This window comes from Sturnira hondurensis, unplaced genomic scaffold (genome assembly GCF_014824575.4).
Source record: "Sturnira hondurensis isolate 20B ecotype Veracruz unplaced genomic scaffold, ASM1482457v3 Scaffold0007222, whole genome shotgun sequence".
In the NCBI taxonomy this organism is placed as follows: Eukaryota; Metazoa; Chordata; class Mammalia; order Chiroptera; family Phyllostomidae; genus Sturnira; species Sturnira hondurensis.
In genome coordinates, this window is record NW_028079853.1 from 216,236 (window position 1) to 236,265 (window position 20,030).

A 20,030-nucleotide genomic window follows, 5' to 3' on the forward strand; every position below is an offset into this window, starting at 1 on the left:
AGGCTGGAGAAGGGATGGAGCACAAGACTGGGCAGGTTTTGGAGTCATATCCACTTCAGGGTACGGACGGACTGGATCCGCCCACAGGCAGTTGTTTCTGCATCTTCATCCTGCTTGCAGCTCTCTGGAGGAACTACTCCCCTGAGCCACAGCCACAGGGACATACTGTGTAGTCCCTTTTGCCCCATGAATCTTTTTTTAACATTACCTTTATTTTTCTAAATGCCTGGAAGTTATTACAGGTATTCTGTGTGTGTGTATTTGATACACCATCATTTTGTATGGTCCCCGACAAAAATGGGTTTCTTTTTATGTGGTGAATGTCTCCAGAACGATCCTTAAAACACCCTCCCGTACGCTGTACTTGCCCATCACACGCTCTGGTCAGACACCTGTGCAGCAGACGGCAGCCAGATGACTCCGCCAGGTCCCGCCTGCAGGGGGAGGGGTGCTCAAACTGGAGGTAGATTTATCCCTTTTTCCTTTCTAATAATGTGTTGCAAAATCGCCTTTATAAACAAGTACAAGAGGAAATACCTGCCACTTGGCTCGGAGTGTTTGGGAATCACAATGGAAAGCGGCTCTAGGGAAGTGAGCTGGGGGCACACGGAGTCTTGGCCTCTGAAAGAAATTACTTTCTCTGTGCAGAGCACCTCAGTTTCTCCTCAGAGTAATTATGTAGGATAATGGGGAGGTTATTGGCTGCAATTTATTGAACTGTCCCCCAAAACAAAACTTGGCATCACAATTTCTTTGGAATCACTGGAGAGTATACATGACTACCTTATCCATGAATGACCGGGAAATAGTTTTTCTGAGTGACAGATATTTTATTTCAACACCCACCCCCCCGAGGAAGAATTGATTTATTTTATTTTATTTTTCAATTAGTTTACACTCACTCAATAGTATTTTGCTTTAGTTTCAAGTGTACAGCATAGTAGTTAGACAATCATATACTTTACAAAGTGTTCTTCCAAATATTTCCAGTACCCGCTCGGCATCATGCACAGTTATTGCAATATCACTGACTCTATGCCCTATACTTTATGTCTCTATGACTATTTTGTAAGTACCAATTTATACTTCTCGATTCCTTCACCCTTTTCACCCAGTTCCCCAGCTCTTCTCCCCCAAGAATTGATTCTTGGGTGCATCAGTTTCCTGGAACCCAAAACAGAATTCCTGAATTGTCTGCTTGGCACCTTGGAATGGCCCTCGTGGTCTGTCTGAATGGGCGTAGGTGTTACAGCAGGAGACTGGTGGACCCGTGCTGTTCCAGCACGAGCAGACTGCAACCTCGAACTCCAACGCTCCCTGCCTGAGTAGAGGCTGTAGAATGAATAGTTTGACTAGGATGAGGCCCCATTTATGCAGAGACAGGCAGTCCCTGTCAGGGGCCCATTAACATAGGCTCAGACTGATGGCCCCAGGGAGACACAGCTGAAACTGGACAGGGGGCAGCCCACATCTCCTTGGGAAGGAGCACAGCCAGGACGCCCCAGCCGTCCTCCAGTACTCTCTGCCCTTCCCCAGTCACACGCCAGTGCGGCCGTGCAGTTCTCAGTTGTCCCCACTGCCACCATCCTGGTCCTGGCTACCATCATGCCCTGACCAGTTGAGCAAATTCCCAGCTGGTCTCCTCATTTCTCCTCACACCCCACTCTAATCTCCGCACTGCTGTTTAAAATACCTTTTTAAAATCGGATAGGAGTTTATCACTCCCTCCCTTCACATCCTGCAGTGATCTGTGGTTGAAAACCCACGGTCTTCAACATCAGAATGTCCCCTCTCCCAGCTTTGAAGCACTTGGCCTCTCTCTCAGCGGCCAGATTCTAGCTGTTACTGTGCACGTCAGTGTTCCCACTGAAGCTCTGGCCAGTGCCTTGTTTACGACAGGGGCTGAATCCGTGTTTTGGTTCAGGTGAGGTCTCACAGATGCCGTGTCACCACATAGAATATGGTTTCTGACACCACACTTAGTCTTTTTTTTATTTCCTCTACTTCAGTGGTCTGTGGCTTGTCTTGCCAAGTTATCTTCTTTTAACATTATTTCAGTCTTTCTTTTTTTATGTAATATGTCTGCTCTGTTATTTATTCTATCATTGCTTTCCTTTTAGCTATGGAATTTTTCTTGTCATTTTTCTCTGTATTTAGAAATCATTGATCGATAACATTGCTAACACTACTTTTTATTGTTTTTATTTTTTAAATGTCTACCTGTGTACCTGTGCTCTCTCATTTTCCTGTACTGTTTGTACAGTATATTTTTTGACCATTCACTCTGAGATCCAAAAATGCATATCAGTCGGTGCAAACACCCAGACCGTGTCCTTATGTCTTCTAATGCACATGAGCATTTACATATTGAAATTGCCATGCTTAAACATTTACATATTGAAATAAATATCATTATAACTTGCTTTCCTTTTATTTCTCCTTAATATTTTAGGTAGGTCTTCACATATATTTTCTTTCCAAAGTTGTATATGTGGGTAGTTAATGTCAAACTTCAGTCCAGGATGGCCCAGGGGGAGCGGCTAAATATCTGTTATAAAAAGTGGCTATTTGTTCTCATTAAGTGGAAAACCACTATTCTAAGTAGTCCCTAGAATCCACTGTGAGTTTGCCTGCCAGCAGGGTGACTGCCCCTGGTTGGCCCGGAATGGTCTGGTTCAATCCCACCGTCCTGGCAGAATTATTAGTTGTGCCTCCTCTGGTGTCAGGGGCCCCGTCGGCAGCACTCAGAGTCTCCGTTCAGTCTTTCTGTGTCTTTTGACAAAAAGTGCTGGGCCCCTCCACTGTTGACCTCCCACTGCTGAAAGTTGCCGGCATTCTATTTTATTTGTCCTTGAAAAAAATTAAAGGCAACTGTTTAAATGCCTTCAGTGCTTTGGCCTTTTTCCCCTCATTAACTCAATCCTGTCTTCACCAATTCTCTGAACTTACTCTTCTATTTTTGGCATCTCTACCCACATCCCCTTTCCACTTATTTTTCTACATAAACTTACTGTTCTGCCAGATTTTCATGCTTCCACACAATTAATTTTACCTTATCTGACAATTTGAAATTTCAAGTTTTTGCCTATAAATAGACTGTTAGTTATTTTCCCCCAGAGTCTCTTTTTGTTTAGATGTAAACTCTCTGGTGTTAACTCATTAAAACAAGCTCCTCAATTCCATTTTCAACTGAATGTGTTACCCTTGGATCGCACGTAAACTGCTCTTATTTCGATAAGAAAGTGCCTCCAAATGGCATTCTTTTGCTATTTTTTAAGGAACTGCCATATTTTTGCTTTAGTTTATTTTTTTAAGGAATACAGGAATTCTAGCCTTTGGATTAAGATGCTTAGTGCCCCGGCCAGTGTGGCTCAGTTGGTTAGAGTGTTGCCCCGTAAACTGGAGGGTCGTGGGTTCGATTCTGGGTCAGGACACATGCCTGGGTTTCACGTTTGGTTCAGGTTTGGTTCCTGGTCCAGGCATGTGTGGGCGGCTACTGATCGACCTCTTTCTCTCTCTCTCTCCCTCTCCCTCTGGAATAAAAAATAAAATATTTATTAAACAATAATTAAATTTAAAAAAATAAAATAAAATGTTTAACCACCAGGAGTTTTAAAGGCATATGTAACCCATATTGGTCTAATATTTTTTATTCTAGTAAAATACATATAACTTAAAATTTACCATTTCAGTCATTTTTAAGTGTGCAGTTCAGTGGCATTAGGTACACTCACGAGGCTGTGCACTGTCACCACTGTTCAGTTTCAGGGCTTTCTGTCCCAGACAGGAACCCCATCGCCCTCGGCGGTCATTCCTCATCCCCGCCTCCCCGCTCCTGACAGCCACTGATCGGCTTTCTGTTTCTACGGAGTTGCCTGTTCTGAACATTCCATATGAGTGGAATTATACAAAAACCCACATAATGGAATGAAAACTACACACAGCTTACTAAACAGTTGTGTTAAGCAGAATGCGTGTATGGTCATTGACAATCCATATGGAACCACACTTAAATGTAATGCTGGTGTGTATTATTAACCCTCCTTCACGAAGGTTCTGGTGGAACCTGAGACCAGATATGGCCGAGGGAAACACTCAGCCACAGCCTTCATCTTCCATGCTTATGCATTCTTACAGACAGAACCAGGTAGCATTACTCTTCCACTAACCCCCCCAGCAATCTCGCATTGCGGCTGCCTGCTGCTGTTGGGGAGTGATCTCTGCCCTTACCACGTGTGCCTCGGGTGGGGTTTCGTAAACATTTTCAGCTTGAGGCAAAGAAAGCAACTTCCAGGCCGGCTACCATCTCAAAAATGCCTCTCCCGCCCCATCCCTATCCCTCAAAAATGCCCCACCAGGTTATAGTCACTCCGGGATCACATTGTGAATGGTCCCTCCATGCAGTGGCAGCTGCCTTGCTGGGTTTGCTGTCCAGCTGCAGACCCGGCAGTGGCTCATCTCCAGTCACCTGCTTCACCCAGCAGGATGGGTGCTGCTGTATTTGCTGCATCTTAAGAGGAAAGACGGGGCCCTGGCTGGTGTAGCTCAGTGGATTGATCGCGGGCCTGCGAACCAGACGATCGCGGTTCGATTCCCAATCAGGGCACATGCTTGGGTTGCAGGCCAGTTTCCGGCAGGGGTCAGTTCCCTGCAGGGGATGCACCAGAAGCAACCATACATTGATGTTTCCTTCCTCTCTCCTTCCCTTCTCCTCTAAAGATAAATAAATAAAATAAAATAAAAAAAAGAGGAAAGACAGGGTACTGATTGCATTCAACATGAACAGTGTGGTGAGAGAGGCGCAAGGGTCTCTCCCTCCCCCACTCCCTCCCTCCAACTGAGTCATCTCTGGAGAGGTCCAGGACCACCTCGGGCAATCCCCAGAGTGGAAGCTCCCTCGAAACATCACAGCTCAGCAGAGCAGCCCCGTGTTCTAGGACAGGCAGGCCTGGAGGCGTTCCTGCACTGTTCCTAGCTCTGTAGCTTGAGTGAGCGACTTCTTTGAATCTCATTTTTCTTACCTATTTAAAAAGCAGAAGGATGATGTGTACCGGCCACCTTAAATTATTACAGGAAACCATGTGCTGATGTATGTCAAGTGCCCACCACAGTGCCTCTCCCACAGGGCTCACTGCTACTGTTATTATGCCGCTATTTTTCCACCCACCCTTGTTGACTCTCTTGGACTCATTGCCCCAAGTGGGTGGTCAGTCCCAACCCTTCAAGCCTCTTTCTTGTTTCCTACTTGCAGGGGGCTTTGTGAAGAAGTATGGTCAGCTTGCCTCCAAAACTATGGGGTAAGTTCTGGGATGCTCGAGCCAGGACGAGGGCTGGATTGGCTTTTCCTGCAGACTTGACAGAACATGCCTAGGAAGCAAATCTTCTTGGGTGTCCTGGGTTGCGATAACTAAAGCAGGAGCCTATTGGGATGCGATTCACACAAACTGGGCATCATTCACGAAGTACCCCCTGACCTGGCCTCCTCTGTGGCTAGCACCTTGACTGGCCCAGACTCTAAATGCTAAGGAAGGGGGCTATGTGGCCATATGGTCTGCAGGAATGTCTTAACATTCAAGGCAATAGTTGAAAGACTTAAGTAAGTAGACCTCGGGGAGGCCATCAATATGTGACACTCCTTATGGAACGTGAACCTATATTGGTAAAGATAAGTAACTGCCACTGCTATAACAAGCACACCCCCTAATCATAATGGCTTAACACAGGGAAAGTTCTTACTCAAGCAAAGTCAATTCAGATATTCTCGAAAATGTGGAGAACCTTCCTGTTATTTTTCAGGGATCCAACTTCTTGACATTTTGTGGCTCCGTCATCTCCTAGTTTTTGGAGCTTCTGCTGGGCCCCATGCATCTAGCCAGAATAATGGGCAAGACAGAACGTGGAAAATCTCACAGGAGGTTTTGTGGGTCTAGTGCCGAAGTGGCGTACAGCTCTTCTGCCCAGAGTCTGTTGGCCAAAACCCAGGTTTTTGTCCAGAACTCGGTAGAATTCAGGTAGAATTCACCCTTCTTCAAGGGAGTCCAGCAAGTGGAGTCTAGCTACATGCCCAGGAGGTAGAGGAAACAGGTTTTGGTGCCACAGATTCTTCCAGAGGGTGCATCAGAACTGGGTTTGAGGCACAGAGTTGGGAAAGCTGCCCTTTACTGCTTCCTCTCCTCAACCGAAGCGATTGGATGGGGCCCGAGTGAGGAAGGCCTGAATGGTTACAGTGTCTGGGGCTGGATTCTCTCCTGATTTCTTTCCAGGGACAAATTCACAGCTCCTGCCGTGGAGACCCGTCCTAGCATCTGGGGAGAGTGCCCGCCAAAGTTTGCTACTAAGCTGGGTCGTGCAGTGGTCAGAGAAGGACAGATGGGGCGATTCTCCTGCAAGGTCACTGGCAGACCCCAACCGCAGGTCACCTGGCTCAAGGTGAGGTTTTGTCTTCTTGGCCAGGCCTGGGACCCTGAAAGTTTAGGGTTCGACCCTTGGACTGGTGGGAGTGTCTTTCTAATTAGTCCCTTCAGTTTAATCTGTCAGTGGTTCTCTGTATGTTTCATGGCCACGCTTGTTCTTGCTCTTATTTGCATGCTCTCCCTCTGGTACTCAGTCCGCAATGTCCTATAATCCACATACTCACAGAACAGCGTCAGACTCCTGAGGCAACACTGGCCTGACCGTCACCAGAGAGTAGAATTTGAAGTCATGGGACGAGGTTTTAAGCCACAGCTCCCTGGTTCACGAAACATGTGATACCGTGCAAGTCATCTGACCCCTTAGAACCCTGGTTTCCTTATCTGTGAGGCAGAGCTCCCCACCTCCCTCAAAATACTCCACGTGGCAGGGCTTCATAAACCTCTCAGGTCCGGGGCAGCATGAAGGCGGAGGTGGAGGAGGAGGCATTGGAAGGGGAGGTGAAGGCAGCAGGGGGGAAGGAGAAGGTTTGGCCGTTAAACAGGGCACAGAGGAGCCTCAGGGAAAACTTGGGGTCAAGGCCACGGAGAGCAAGTTCTCCACAGATGGAACTCCTGGATTAAAATAAGTGTCAGGACATGTATTACTATGTCTTAATTCTCCTGAACTGACCCTGGGAAAAGAATAAAAGGAACAAGAAGGCAAAGGAGAACTGAAGTGAAGACTATAGGATGTCCCACCTCAAGGAGGGCTCCTTGGAAACAGGTGGTGCACGTCTGCTCTAAGCTCGACTAAACACCGTACTGCATACACGGGCCTCGGGTGGGGGCGGAGGGGCTGTTCAGAGGCTGCTCGTGTGCAGCATGGAGTGTATACAGTCGATGATGTTGTAGTAACTACATATGGTGTTAGGTGGGTACCAGGCTTAACAGGCGATCACTTCATATGAATAACTAATCACTATGGTGTATACCTGAAACTAATATAAGAGTGTATGCCAAGTGTAATTTTAAAAAATTTTTTAAATAGCCTGTTTTCTAAGCATGTTGACAGCGCCCAGAGCAGAGGTGCCTGGTCAGTCCCACAAGGATGGCTGGAGGAAGGACAGAGCCAACGGGTGAGTGGGTTTCTCTGACCAGGCTACCCTATGGCCACCCACAGGGAGACGTCCCCCTGCAGCCAAGCGCCCGGGTGTCTATGTGTGAGAAGAATGGGATGCAAGTTCTGGAAATCCACAAGGTCAGCCAAGATGACGTGGGAGTGTACACGTGCCTGGTGGCGAACGGGTCAGGGAAGGCCTCTATGTCAGCTGAGCTTTCCATCCAAGGTAGGAACTGACGGAGGGGCCAGAGCATGCAGTCCATTCCTGGTGCCCTCCTGGCTTTTCCTCGTGCATCTGTGTGTTATGTGTGTCGTGTGTCCATGCCCGTGTGTTCCCCAGAGGCAGAGTCTGGAACCCGCAGGAAGGAAGTGGGAGAGCGGCACAGACATGGCCACAGAGGAAGAGGCTTCCCCTGTGCACACACCGTCCACCCCACGCCTGTGTCTTCAGTTTTTTCTTGCCCAGAATCCTTTTTTATGACTCTAAATGCCAGTTGGAAGAGTGGACATTGCTGATGTCTTGCCCAACCAAAATTTAACTTACCACCTGCTCTTCACTCCGTCCTTCACATCAGATGTTCCCTCAACTTAACTCTTTCTAGCCCAGGGTCCTCTTTTCCTTCTCCCCCAGACGGGACATTCCAACTTCACCTTTCACCCCTGCCTCTTCCCTGCTACAGTGGTCAGCCCCTGTCAGCTCTTCCTGTGAAGTATCTTTGCATTTGTCTCCTTCTATCTTCTGCTTGGTTCCAACCAGTCCGGCCTGGGAAAGTCAGAGTGTGTGGAGCAGGAACCGAGCGAGGGACTTGCTGGATCTGGGAGGGAGATGACCTTCACCTTTCCTCCTCCTTTCTTACCTCCTTTCTCCTGTGATTTTTCTTTCCCAAGTGTTCTTCCTTTCTCAGACACTCCTCCTCCTCCTCACTCTCTTTACTGTTTTTGGCCCAAGCATTTTTCCCAAGCCACAGAAAATGTATCGTGCATTGCAACCCAGGACATGCATCTGTATATAAACATGCTGAACTGAAACAAGTTTCGTGACACAGTCCCGAGCTATGCTGTGTATAGTACCTGCTGGTAGTTTTTGTTCCATTCTCCATCATCTGGGCTTGACCAAAGAATCTGCCTTCACAGCTCACCACAGGATCAGGACCGGCGGTTGGGCAGGGAGAGTGGGGTTTCAGTCGCCCCTCCCTAACCCATGGTAGCACTGAATGAAAGACCCGTTCCCCTCTGAAGTACTCAGTGCAAAATGCTATGTTATCTGGGATTTGTTTTAGAACACTCCCAGAAAAAGCTCCCCAAAACAAAACAAGTGGGTAGATAAGACTGACAAAATATTGATGTTTCCTTCATCTGAGCACTGGCTTTCAGGGTGTGTTACATCCTTCTGTCTACTACTGGACACTGAGAATTTCCATAATAAAATTTTAACAATTAATGTGGCTGGAAAAATATTGTTTCTTTTGAGAAGATGAATAAAAATACACTTTCCCTTAGTATTTTATAGCAGATATTTGTCAAAAATGATCATTTAGGGGCTTTGTTTTTGAGAGCCAGGTGTAAAGTCAACTGTTTGGGTTTGAAATTTTCCATGTGCGTTTATTTCTGTTTGTCCCCCTGTTGGTTCTGGCTCCCTTCTGTGGCCTGGAGGCCAGGATGGGGGCTGCCCCAGGCTCGGCAGCCGGGGGGCAGTGGAAGCACTGAGGGTGTCTCCAGAGCTCAGAGATACTGAGCACCTCTCATGCGAACCCACGGAGTTCAGGGCCAGAGAAGCTGAAATGAGTGAGGGAGGTGGGACTGGGGGGAGGGGGAAAGTGAGAGCTTAGGAAGTGAAAACTCTCAAATAAGTGGAAGAGACTCTTGTTTTATTGCTGTCTCCCCTGGTGTATAAAACACCCCACTAACAGTGTCTCTCTCCTCTCCTTTTTCCAGGTTTGGACAACACCAATAGGTATGTCTAGGAGTTATGGTCATTGTTTCCATTTGAAATGCCCTGAATTTCTGAGTCATAGCGGGAGGGAGAACTGTTTGCAGGGTGTTGTTGCTCTCGGGTGTTTTGTTCTCTTGTTGTAATGTGCCATCCAGGTTCTGTATCAGACTTGCCATGTGTATTGAGACTCTCAAAGACACAGTGCCATCATCTTTCTCGGTGTCTGCTCAGGTCAGTGCCGTTACGAGGGGCGCTCTGCTGTGGAAGGGCACCGTCCACGTGACAGGCTGGAGCCCTGGGCTCCTCCAGCTCCTCTTCCTCGGGATCAGCCTTTCCCGTGTGCCAGGCTCAGCGCCAGGCTCTGGGGGTGCAGGCTAAGCAGGCATCCACTGTTGAAAAGGGCTCTGAGCAGAGCCGCACAAATACATATTACAACTTGTGGTGAACCTAAGGAGGAATAACCGAGAAGCACTCACTTAGGGTAGAGGGTGGGAGAAACCCTTCCAGCAAGTGTGATGTTCAAGCTCAAGCCTGTGAAGAGTACTGTTAGCTAGGGGAAGGGGAGCTCAGGAGGAAGTGTTCCAAAGAGAGGGGGAGGCGTGTGTGACAGTGTTGAGATGAGAGGTGGGCCCCCGGGGGACGCCCGTGTGGCTGCAGCCTGGTAGGTATGGGTACGGCGTCTTCCGAGGTTGAAGAAGCAGCCGGCGTGGACACACATAGGGGCGGACTGGTAGGCCGTCTGAGGAAGCTCAGTTTTGTTCTTAGTATGATGGAAAAGCTATCGGAAAATCTTAAAGCTTGAACCGATATGATGTGGTTTCCGTTTTTCAAAGACTGACCACGCATGCTGCGGGGAGCATGGGTGAGAGAGGGCCAGGGCGGACAAAGGAAGCTGGTCGTGTGGTGCGAACTAAGGGTAGCCCTTGGGAAGAAGGGGAAAAAGGCAGATTTCATGAGTGTAGAAAGAACAGACTCCGGACTGGGGATGAGGGGCCGGGAAGTGTGGAGAACAGCTGCTTGTTTTCTGCCTTGGGAAACGGAGAAAACGGCAGAGGAAGACTCTTGCTCTCTCTTTCTCTTAACTTGTGGGTTTCTGTGATCCCTGGAATCTGGGCTTGTGAGGAGTAATGCTTGTGAGTAACCCGATGAGCGCTCTATTCCCCCTTTTCTCCTCCCCCACTGTCCTCCTCCCCACCCCCAAACCACCGCCAAGCAGGTCATTCTTGAGGGGAATGAAGGCAGCCAATTCAGATATCAGGAAGGAAGTGACCAATGGAATCACCCAGGGGCTGAAACCGGACAGCGTAGAAACCTCAGCTGAAAGTAGAAACTGCTCCGGCACCCAGAGAGGTAGCTCCCCGACCTGGGCCACAAGTAGCCAGCCTCAGCCCCCAAGGGAATCCAAGCTGGAGCCATCTGGGGACTCACCCAGAAAGACCCCGAGGACCCCCATCCTGCAGAAGACTTCCAGCACCATCACCCTGCAGGCCACCAAAGTCCAGCCGGAACCCAGAGCACCAGTCTCCGGCTCCCTGCTTCCTTCCAGAGAAGAGAGGGAGCGGCCAGCTGCGCCCCCTCCAGCCACCCTCCCCACCAGACCGCCTGGCCCGGGCACCCAAGAAGTTGTGAACAAGGTTGCTACTAGGAGGATCCCTATGGAGAGCCGGAGGGACTCAACATTGCCCAAATTTGAGAGCAAACCCCAAAGCCAGGAAGTCTGCGAAGATCAAACAGTCCAGTTCAGATGTGAGGGTGAGTAGAGCTAACTATGGTCCCTGGTCCCCACAGTGTAGCCCTGCGCGCGGCCACTCCCTTCCTTCAGCACAGTGCTCTGAGCCTCCTGTACCCACCCACCGCTTGAACACCGCCCACCCCGGAAGCCACTTTACAGGGGTCTTCTCTCAGGAAGGACTCAGTCTAGTGATGTCCTTTGTTGTAGAGAAATACCCAGCAGTGCCCCACTGCTCATTGCTGGATAGAGCGTCAGCCTCCTGCCCTAATTTTGACTGCCCTGGACGGGGAGACAGTCCTCACCACCACCATCCCCGTCAAAGGGTCCCAGCCACAGGGTCCCTTCTCTTTCCTCTCTCCTGCTGGCATTGGCTTACCTGGACCCCTAGCTGTCACCCTGCATCCCTGCCCCCCAGGGACCCTGCCTCTGTCTTAGGTGGTTTCCTTTTGTGATGTGGAGGGTTGAGGGGTAAGGAAGTGGACGCCAGCAGGAGGCAGCTGCCCCGCAGGCCGAGCTCCTCCCTCCGGGCCAGTCTTCCTCCTCCCAAGCACGGTGTGCTCTCTGGGGGCCCTTCCCCTGGCCCTGCAGTTTCAGGGATTCCGAAGCCCCAGGTGACCTGGTTCCTGGAGGGCGCCCCTGTGAGGAGACGAGAAGGCACCGTGGAGATTTATGAAGACGGTGGGTTCCATTACCTCTGCTTGCTGAGAGCCCGGGCAAGGGACAGTGGGAACTACAGCTGCACAGCCTCCAACGGCCGAGGCCAAGTGTCCTGTGACTGGACGCTCCTCGTGAAAAGTGAGTACATTCCTCCAGGCCACCCTGGGTTGTTGGTGAGGAGGCCTCATATACTGCACAAGGTCATCTCCCACAGCCCCCGGCCCAGGGTGTACAACCCCACAGAGACATTGTCCCCACACACGTGCCAAGGCCAAAGTCATCGCTGCAAGACAGTGTGGTTTCTGATCAGGAGTTCATGAAAATCACCTCAGAATAAACATGCCCAAGCCCCATGACCAGCCCCATTGGGAGCTCCCATTTTTAGGTTCCTCAGCTGTCCCAGTGGCGCCCTGACTCACCGCTGCACCCACAGGAAACCAAACGCTCACTAAATATACACGTTCAAAGTAACGTGAGATGATGGGGGTCCCACATCTTTTATGTTTATTGTTTATAAAAGTAATGTGTGTCCATTGTGAGGAACTTAAACAATATATGATCTTATGACTCAACTAAATGATATTTTAATGTTTTTAAAACAACATTGACATTGTGCTGTTTGCACACTTTCCTATTCTAATTTGCTCATGCTACTTAAGCATCTTTCTGTATTACTTAATGTTACTTGAAAACTTAATTTTTAATGGCCACATCATATTTTATAAAATAATGTGCCCAATTTAGGCACAGTCTTATTGTTGAATATTCAGAGTTTTTTTCATTCTTTTTACTATTGTAACAAAACTGTGATAAATATTCTTGTACCCATCTATCTTTCTTTAAAATTTCTCTCTTTCTGTTTTCTTCTGACACTGCAGAAAAGTTGTCTGTTTCCATTAGAGAGACTCCTCTTTCCATCCTTTCCCTTCTCCACCAAGATTGTAATGAATAGTTTTTCCCTCCCCTCCCTTTCTCTAGAGGCCTCTTTCTTTCCCCTGGCAGTGTGCTCTGGACTGCCCTGTGCTGAAAAAGCAAAGAAAAATGTTCCTTCTGCCCAACTCCCTCTTTAGCCACTACTGTACCTCTCCACTCTCTCTTGGCCCTAAACTCGCAGGCAAGTAGACATGGCGTCTACGCACAGCTTCTATCTGATTCCAGCAGCTAACACCTGGCCAGAAAAAAGGCTGCTCAGTGTGCCAGGGTTTGTGTCAATTACTTGCATGGCTCCCTTTAGTTATCCCAACAATCTTACAAATGAATTATAGTTACACCCAATACTGAGTTGTAGTGAGGTTAAGTGACTTGTCCAAGGTCACATGCTTTTTTTTTTAAGATTTTATTTATTTATCTTTAGAGGGGAAGGAGAGAGGGAGAGAAACATCAATGTATGATTGCCGGTTGCCTTTTGTGTGTCCCCTGCTGGTAGTTAGGCTGCAAGGAACCAGCCTGCAACCCAGGCATGTGCCCTGACTGGGAATCGAACCGCGATCCTCTGGTTCACAGGCCCGCGCTCAACCCACTGAGCTACACCAGCCAGGGCCACATGCTTTTAAAAGACAGCCTATTTCTAGCCCATGTTGGTTTGACTCGGAAACCTGTATTATTTTCAGTGGCTCCCAAAGGTGTTTTTCTAATGGGATTTGACACTGACAGCGGCAGAGGTGGAGGTGGTGCCTCCCACGTCTCCGGTGGTAGTCTGTGCATCCCTCCCTCAGAGCCCCACCAGGGGCAGCCTCACCCCGACTCCCAGCTGCTCACCCATTGCCTCTCTCCCCTTTGGGGAGCTCTGGTCTCGAGGAGGAAGTGTGGAATAGGGTCAGAGAGCTGGGCATGAAGCCTTGCTTCACCACTGGGCTCAACTGGGAAATTCCCAATTTCACCTGTAAAATGAGCTAAAGAGAGAAAACTCATGGCCGTGTTACAGTCACACCTGGAAAAGTACCAGGCACATAGTAAGCCCTGGAATATTAGGGGGGGGTTTCCCATAAACACTTGCAATATAATATGGCTTACCTCTCATCGCTGTATTGAATAGCTACTCTTGAAAAGTACTAGTGAGATATCTTCTATAATAATTATCAGAAGCAGTTACCCTTTCTCAGTTGTCAGCCACCTTGACATTCCCACAGTATGTCATGGTTGTTGTGGAAGAGAACATCTATCTAGACTGTTTGGAGACCTCATAACTAAGGTCCCCAAACTACAAAACGCTCCCCAGTTCACCCATGCAGAAGACTTCTGGGAAGTCCAGCTCAACTGGAATGTACATCAGCACAGTGAGGGGACTTAGTAATGCAGAGCCCCAGGGTCCCCATGGTTCTGAGCCATTTGGCCTAGGATAGAAAACTAGAACATGTGTGAGTGTGTCATTTGATTCAGTCCTGGAGCTGGAAAAAAATAACTATAATAACTTAAAATTGGAATGTTCGCACCAGTGGACAAGTGGTCTCTCCATGTAAAAGGATATTCACAAGACTGCGCAGTCACCAATGGGACATAAAGAAGATTTTTAAAAAAACACACTAGAAAATAGAGTAGGACCAAGGAGGGTGGGAAGAAGAGCTCTGGGGATGCCCCAGGATAGTAAAAGTCAAGATGAGACAGGAGGCGCCCAAGTCCCACCGGGGAGGGGCAGGTCCAGGTCCTGAGCACTTCCACACCCCCAGTGTTTAGTGGCAGTGAAAAGCCCCTGCCAGTTTCTGGGCCCCAGACTCCAGGTCTCTGCAATGGGAAATAAAGTGCGAAGATAGATAAGACAAAGCCGGGCCTCCAAGGGAGCCCTGGGAGCCCAGGGCAGTGAGGCGTCTGCCTATGGGACTTGGGTGACTATAGTCCTCTGCCAGGATGGGCCAGCTGTGATCCAAAATGGCCTGTCTGTTCTTTGCCCTTGCAGAACTGGCCTCGATAGAGGTGGCCCCCTCCTTGTCCAGTGTCCTGAAGGACTGCACCGTCATTGAGGGCCAGGACTTTGTGCTGCAGTGCTCGGTGCAGGGGACCCCAGTGCCCCAAATCACTTGGCTGCTAAATGGTGAGCCTTCCTGTCCCAGTGCCTACCCCAGTCCCCTGCTCCTATCCTGTGACCCCTTTGGCCCTGCCTGTATCCTCACTCGGCGTCGCCATTTATCACTCTGAACCATGTGCACATTAGAAGGAAGCACAGGGTACAGGGAGGGAATGGAACCTGAGAGGCCGTTGTCGCCTGGCTGGGGATGCTGGGCAAGTTACCACTCTGTCTGAGCCTTGAACTCTGTGCCCGTGAGACGGGAATAATGCCACCTACCTTCCAGGATTGCAGTTATGAAATTAATTAGATCCTTTATATAAAACAGTTAACGAAGTGCCTGGCACATAGGAGCACAATTTACTTCCTTTTTATATGGCCAGTCTCATAATAGGCTCTCAATAAATATTGTTGAGTCAACAAAAGAACAAATATGCCACGTTAATGAACTGTACAAGAAGTTACTCAAAGCACCTGGTCTCTTATTTACTGGCAGGTGGTTTGGGGATTCATAGGCCAGTAATTCCTTTTAATGTTGTATCCTATGGAAACATGCGAGTGTTGGCGGGGGCGGGGGGGGACAAGCAAGGTCCTTTGAAAAAATTGTCGTATATAATCACCTCTTGTTTTAAAAAAAGAAGAAGGAAAAGGACTTTAAAGCCCCAAAGTATGGAAGAACTCTAATTTTAGAATGGAGAACAGTGCATAAAATTGATGAAATTGAGCAAGGTCTGCTTCGGGGATCAACAGAGGAATGAAGAAACGCCTGCCCAGGGTCGGGAGACAAGGGCTGTCCTCCAGGCTATCTACTGGTTTGGTGACCTTGGACCCCCCGCTTTACTTCTCTGGGCACCAGCTTCTTTATCTGCAAGGAGAAGGGCTGGGACAGAAGGCCAGGGCCCCGTGGGCTCTCACACAGAACAAGCTCCTTAAAGGAGCANAATTGAGCAAGGTCTGCTTCGGGGATCAACAGAGGAATGAAGAAACGCCTGCCCAGGGTCGGGAGACAAGGGCTGTCCTCCAGGCTATCTACTGGTTTGGTGACCTTGGACCCCCCGCTTTACTTCTCTGGGCACCAGCTTCTTTATCTGCAAGGAGAAGGGCTGGGACAGAAGGCCAGGGCCCCGCGGGCTCTCACACAGAATAAGCTCCTTAAAGGAGCAGCCGTCCTGTCATCTGTGCCCCGAACGCCCTAGCTGTTGCAGCACCACGAACGTGTTTGTTGCCTGGGGGACCTTCCTCATTCCTATAGTTTGTTAAGTTTTGACAGAAATTATCTTAAATCAGTGGGAGAAGGTGCCGCGGAGTTTTCTTGCGTGTCGTCTACTTGGTAGGTAAGTGAGCCCTGAGGTCTCCCTGCCCACCACCCCCACGCCGAGCAGAGCCCTGTCGGCCCCGGACTGACCGCAAGGGGGCGGCCTCCCGCGGCTGGGGCCGAGCGCGACAGTACTGAGTGACGGTCTGAGAAGGAGAGTTTAGCTCCCATCCGGCGCCGAGTCCCCACCAGAGGGACAAGTAAATTCTTCTATAAAGGGCCCAATGGCATTTTCAGCTTGACGGGCCCTGCCCTTTCTGCCACAACTACTCAACCCTGATGTTGGAATCAAAATGTAAATGAGTGGGTGTGGCTGTGTTGCAGTAAGTCTGTATTTATGGACCATAAATGTGTTTCACACAGTTTTCACATGTCATGAAATATCTTTTCCTTTGATGTTTTTAAACCATTCGAAATAGATAAAAACTATTCTTAGCTTTCAGGCTGTACAAAAACAGGCTGCAGATCAGATCTGGCCCGCGAGTAGTAGCTTGCTGACCCACCCTGGTCTCCAGGGCTCGGGACTAAAAAGCCGCCCCACCTGCTTCTTCCGGGGGCACCTTGGCATTTGCACACTCTCACCACTAGAGGACAGCCGTGCTCAAGTTCAGTTCCCTTAGCAGCTTAGGAAACTTGGGGCTTAACCTCCTCGGAGCTGGGAGAGCCCCATGTCTCCCAATCCTGCCTCCTTTCCGGAGCCACCCCCCGCCCCCCCGTTTCCTCCCATCTTGTGGGGGCACATCGGTCACGCTCCAGTGAAAGGAGAGCTCTCAAACAGCTCGCCAGCGCCTGTACGAACAGCAGCAGCCCTTTGATGGCAGTCACAGGGTGGACTGGGGTTCTCAAGCAAGAGAGTTTTTAGGGTATCTTTTTCACAAAAAATAATAACCAAGAGCATGTCAAATCCTTCCAGTAACAGGATCCTGGCACCTGCCTTTCCCAGCCCCGCTTTTACGAAGTGAAGTTGGTCGGGCAGAATCTCTTTCCTCCAGGCCTGTGGCATGCTGGGCAGCTTCTGCGGACAGTCAAGGACACGAAGTGTTGTTTTGTGAGAAAACATTGCCTTGCTGAGAGGGCACTTCCTTCTGGACTTCCGCCCTCCCCCACAGCTCGCCCCCAGTTTTATGAGATGCAAACCAGGACCCTGCGGCCTGACACGGGAAGAAACTGACAGCTGTTTCCTATATAGTGAATGGACACTTTTCTGCTCTAAGGCCAGAATCTTCAGTAATGAGACTTTTCACCCTGGAAATGAAAGCCCACATCTTGGAATGATAAAGTCCCAGGAACATATAGCATTAAGGAAACCACTGCAGTTCATAGCATGCGCTCCTGTTCCCAGGCAGGATTCTATAAAGGGCCTCTGGCGGAAGGGTCTCTGGGAAGAAGGGGCCAGAGATATTTCGGGTTCCCTGTTTTATCTTTTTTGTGAACTCTAAAATGCACCTAATCACGTGAAGAAATGCACCGAATTGCAACATTAGTTTGAGATTTCTGATAAAAATCTGTAATAGGAAATGGAATCATTGTTTCTGGTGACTTCTGAAAGCATCCGGGAGCCATCCTTTCAGTCTAAGTGAGGTCTGGAGCGCCTGAGACTGGGCTGCAGGCCAGATGACCCTGTAAGATTCATTCCAGGCTCAGAAGGCTATGAAGTCCAGGATGTGGACTGGGGGACTATTTGTTTGAACAGAGTGCACAGAACTATGTCCCTTTTCCTCCCACGTTCTAAAGACCTCCGGGCCCAGTCTTGCTCCCCCACCTCACACAATTACTCCTCTCCTTCGTATCCCTGGCACCTGCCTCTTTCTCTACCTACAAGCCTCTGCCCAGGTGGTTGGGGGTGGGACTGACACATCATTAGCTCTCCGTGGATCTGAGCAACGATGGTGAGCATCCGAGTCAAAACAGCAGCAGCCCTCCTGGGGACATTGCTCAGAACCCGGCCACCAGGGCCTGCTGGCTGACCTTCCCATGCTTCCCTCCACAGGGCAGCCCATCCAGTACGCTCGCTCCACCTGCGAGGCTGGCGTGGCTACGCTCCACATCCAGGACGCGCTGCCAGAGGACGAGGGCACCTACACCTGTCTGGCTGAGAACCCTCTGGGGCAGGTGTCCTGCAGCGCCCAGGTCACTGTCCATGGTAGGAGCTTCGACAAACCCATCTGCTTCGGGAAAGGGGCACTGCACCTGAAAACAGGCAGGTGACAGGGTTCTGTCACGGGAGATGGTTGTGCAAAGGCGAGTCCCCACTGCCATACCCCACCAGGGCTGAGGAAAGATGCAGGGACTGAGGCATACTCCTTGGCTCAAGCAGCCCTTGCCTGGGGAGAAAGAAAACAGCACACTGAGAGGTGACCTCAGAGGAGTACCCCTGGCCCACTAAGACAGGGCTCCCACAAATGACCCCTCACAAGCTGGGGAGCACTGGGTACCAGAGTGCCAGCACCGAGGCTTCTAAAAGTTCTGCCCCTGCTCCCCCCACCTGAGGCCTGTTTTCAGACATCACCAGCCACGTGTCCAGTAATCCGATTATCACAGGCATCCCCTTGATCCCTGCCAAGTGCTTCCCAGCAAGTCAAAGGGTGGCCAGACTGAGGACAGAGCTGTCTGGGCTATGGCACCCATGGTGGTGACAGTGCCCAGGGAAATGCTTCTGGGGTCCAGGGTGTTCAGGTAAGTCGGACTGCCCAGCCCACCTCTGGCCTAAGCCCCAGCACCTGGGTGTGACTGGGGCCCGGGTACTTGAACTGGGTGCTCTGTGCTCTGCTTGCACTGCAGGCCAGCAGGAGGACCTCGCCCTCCTTGCCCATCCCTCCAGGGTCCCAACCTCCCAGGGAGAATGCCCCTGTGACATGAGTGGCCACCTTCTGGAAGGCCACAGGAGAAGGTGTCACTGAAAAGGGCAAGGGAAAACTTGTGTGCGTGTCACTGTGTCAGCTACTTCCCCCTCGCCCGCATTTTCTCATCTGGACCTCAACAGCCCTGGGTGGGGGTGGGCAGTGCTCTTCCTACTTCACACAGCGGGGTCTGCAGGTCTCGAGAAGCTAATGTGACTTGCCTAAGAACACCAAGTTAGTAAGTCAAGCTGGCCTCCAAACCCAGCTTCTCATGACTCCAAACCTGTGACCGTTTCTGTGCCTGCCCTTTCCAGAGTGTGTTCTCTGACTCCAAGTGGGAGGCTGGCCACCGGGGCTAGGCTGTGTCAGCCCCCTAGGGATAAGGGAATCGGCACTGACTGACAACATTGCCGATGCTGGCTGCCTGAGGCTCCCTGCCAACAGGGGACATGCTCCCTGGACTGGCCAGCTTCTCTCGGGTGCCTCTGCATGGGGTCGTCTCCGGTGACTTGGTCTCCCTTCCAGAAGCCCTCGACACTCTGGTCGGACTGTGACTCTCTGGCTGCTGGGCATCTGCCAGCCAGCATCTGGTTTACACGTTTATCCCCTGTTTCCTCACAGCTCTCATTTCATGGCTCATTGAGGGGCCTGGGGAAATTGTGGTAATGAGACTTAAGAGGAAACAAGACCAGGTCTGAGCCTTGTCTCTTTGGTCCAGGGGAGCCGCTTGCTCCTTCCCACCAGAGAGCTCTCCCTGGGTGGGGGCCCCGGATGACGGCACAAGGAGCCCTGCAGCCAACTTTCCTGCCTCCAGGTCTGTGGGAGGAGTGGGGCCTGTGCGGTGGCCGGTCCAAGCATGTCTTAAAGCGAAACCACAGAGGCCCCAGCAAGAACTCTGCCAGGCCATTTGGACTTGCTCTGAGAGCAGCCCTGCATGAGTGAGCACCCCTCCCAGTGTGGGCATTCACTGACCTGTGAAGGCCAGAGGCTCCGACACCATAAATGGTGAAGGAGGCCGAGAGATGCAAGCGCGCGCCCAG

General features: G+C 50.3%; 1 protein-coding gene across 4 annotated transcripts in view; it reads left to right on the forward strand.

Moving 5' to 3' along the window:
* Window positions 1-20,030, forward strand: part of MYLK (myosin light chain kinase) — a 192,266-nt gene that overhangs the window by 67,645 nt on the left and 104,591 nt on the right. For 2 of the 4 annotated variants that reach the window (XM_037051461.1, XM_037051460.1), the window contains 8 exons: window positions 5,252-5,297; window positions 6,264-6,429; window positions 7,573-7,738; window positions 9,448-9,466; window positions 10,662-11,197; window positions 11,766-11,972; window positions 14,728-14,862; window positions 18,141-18,293. In XM_037051461.1, coding sequence (XP_036907356.1) covers window positions 5,252-5,297; window positions 6,264-6,429; window positions 7,573-7,738; window positions 9,448-9,466; window positions 10,662-11,197; window positions 11,766-11,972; window positions 14,728-14,862; window positions 18,141-18,293 — 1,428 coding nt within the window. Of the gene's footprint in view, window positions 1-5,251; window positions 5,298-6,263; window positions 6,430-7,572; window positions 7,739-9,447; window positions 9,467-10,661; window positions 11,198-11,765; window positions 11,973-14,727; window positions 14,863-18,140; window positions 18,294-18,732; window positions 18,827-20,030 lie in introns of those variants that run through there. The other 2 variants (XM_037051462.1, XM_037051463.1) reach the window with 2 other exon arrangements.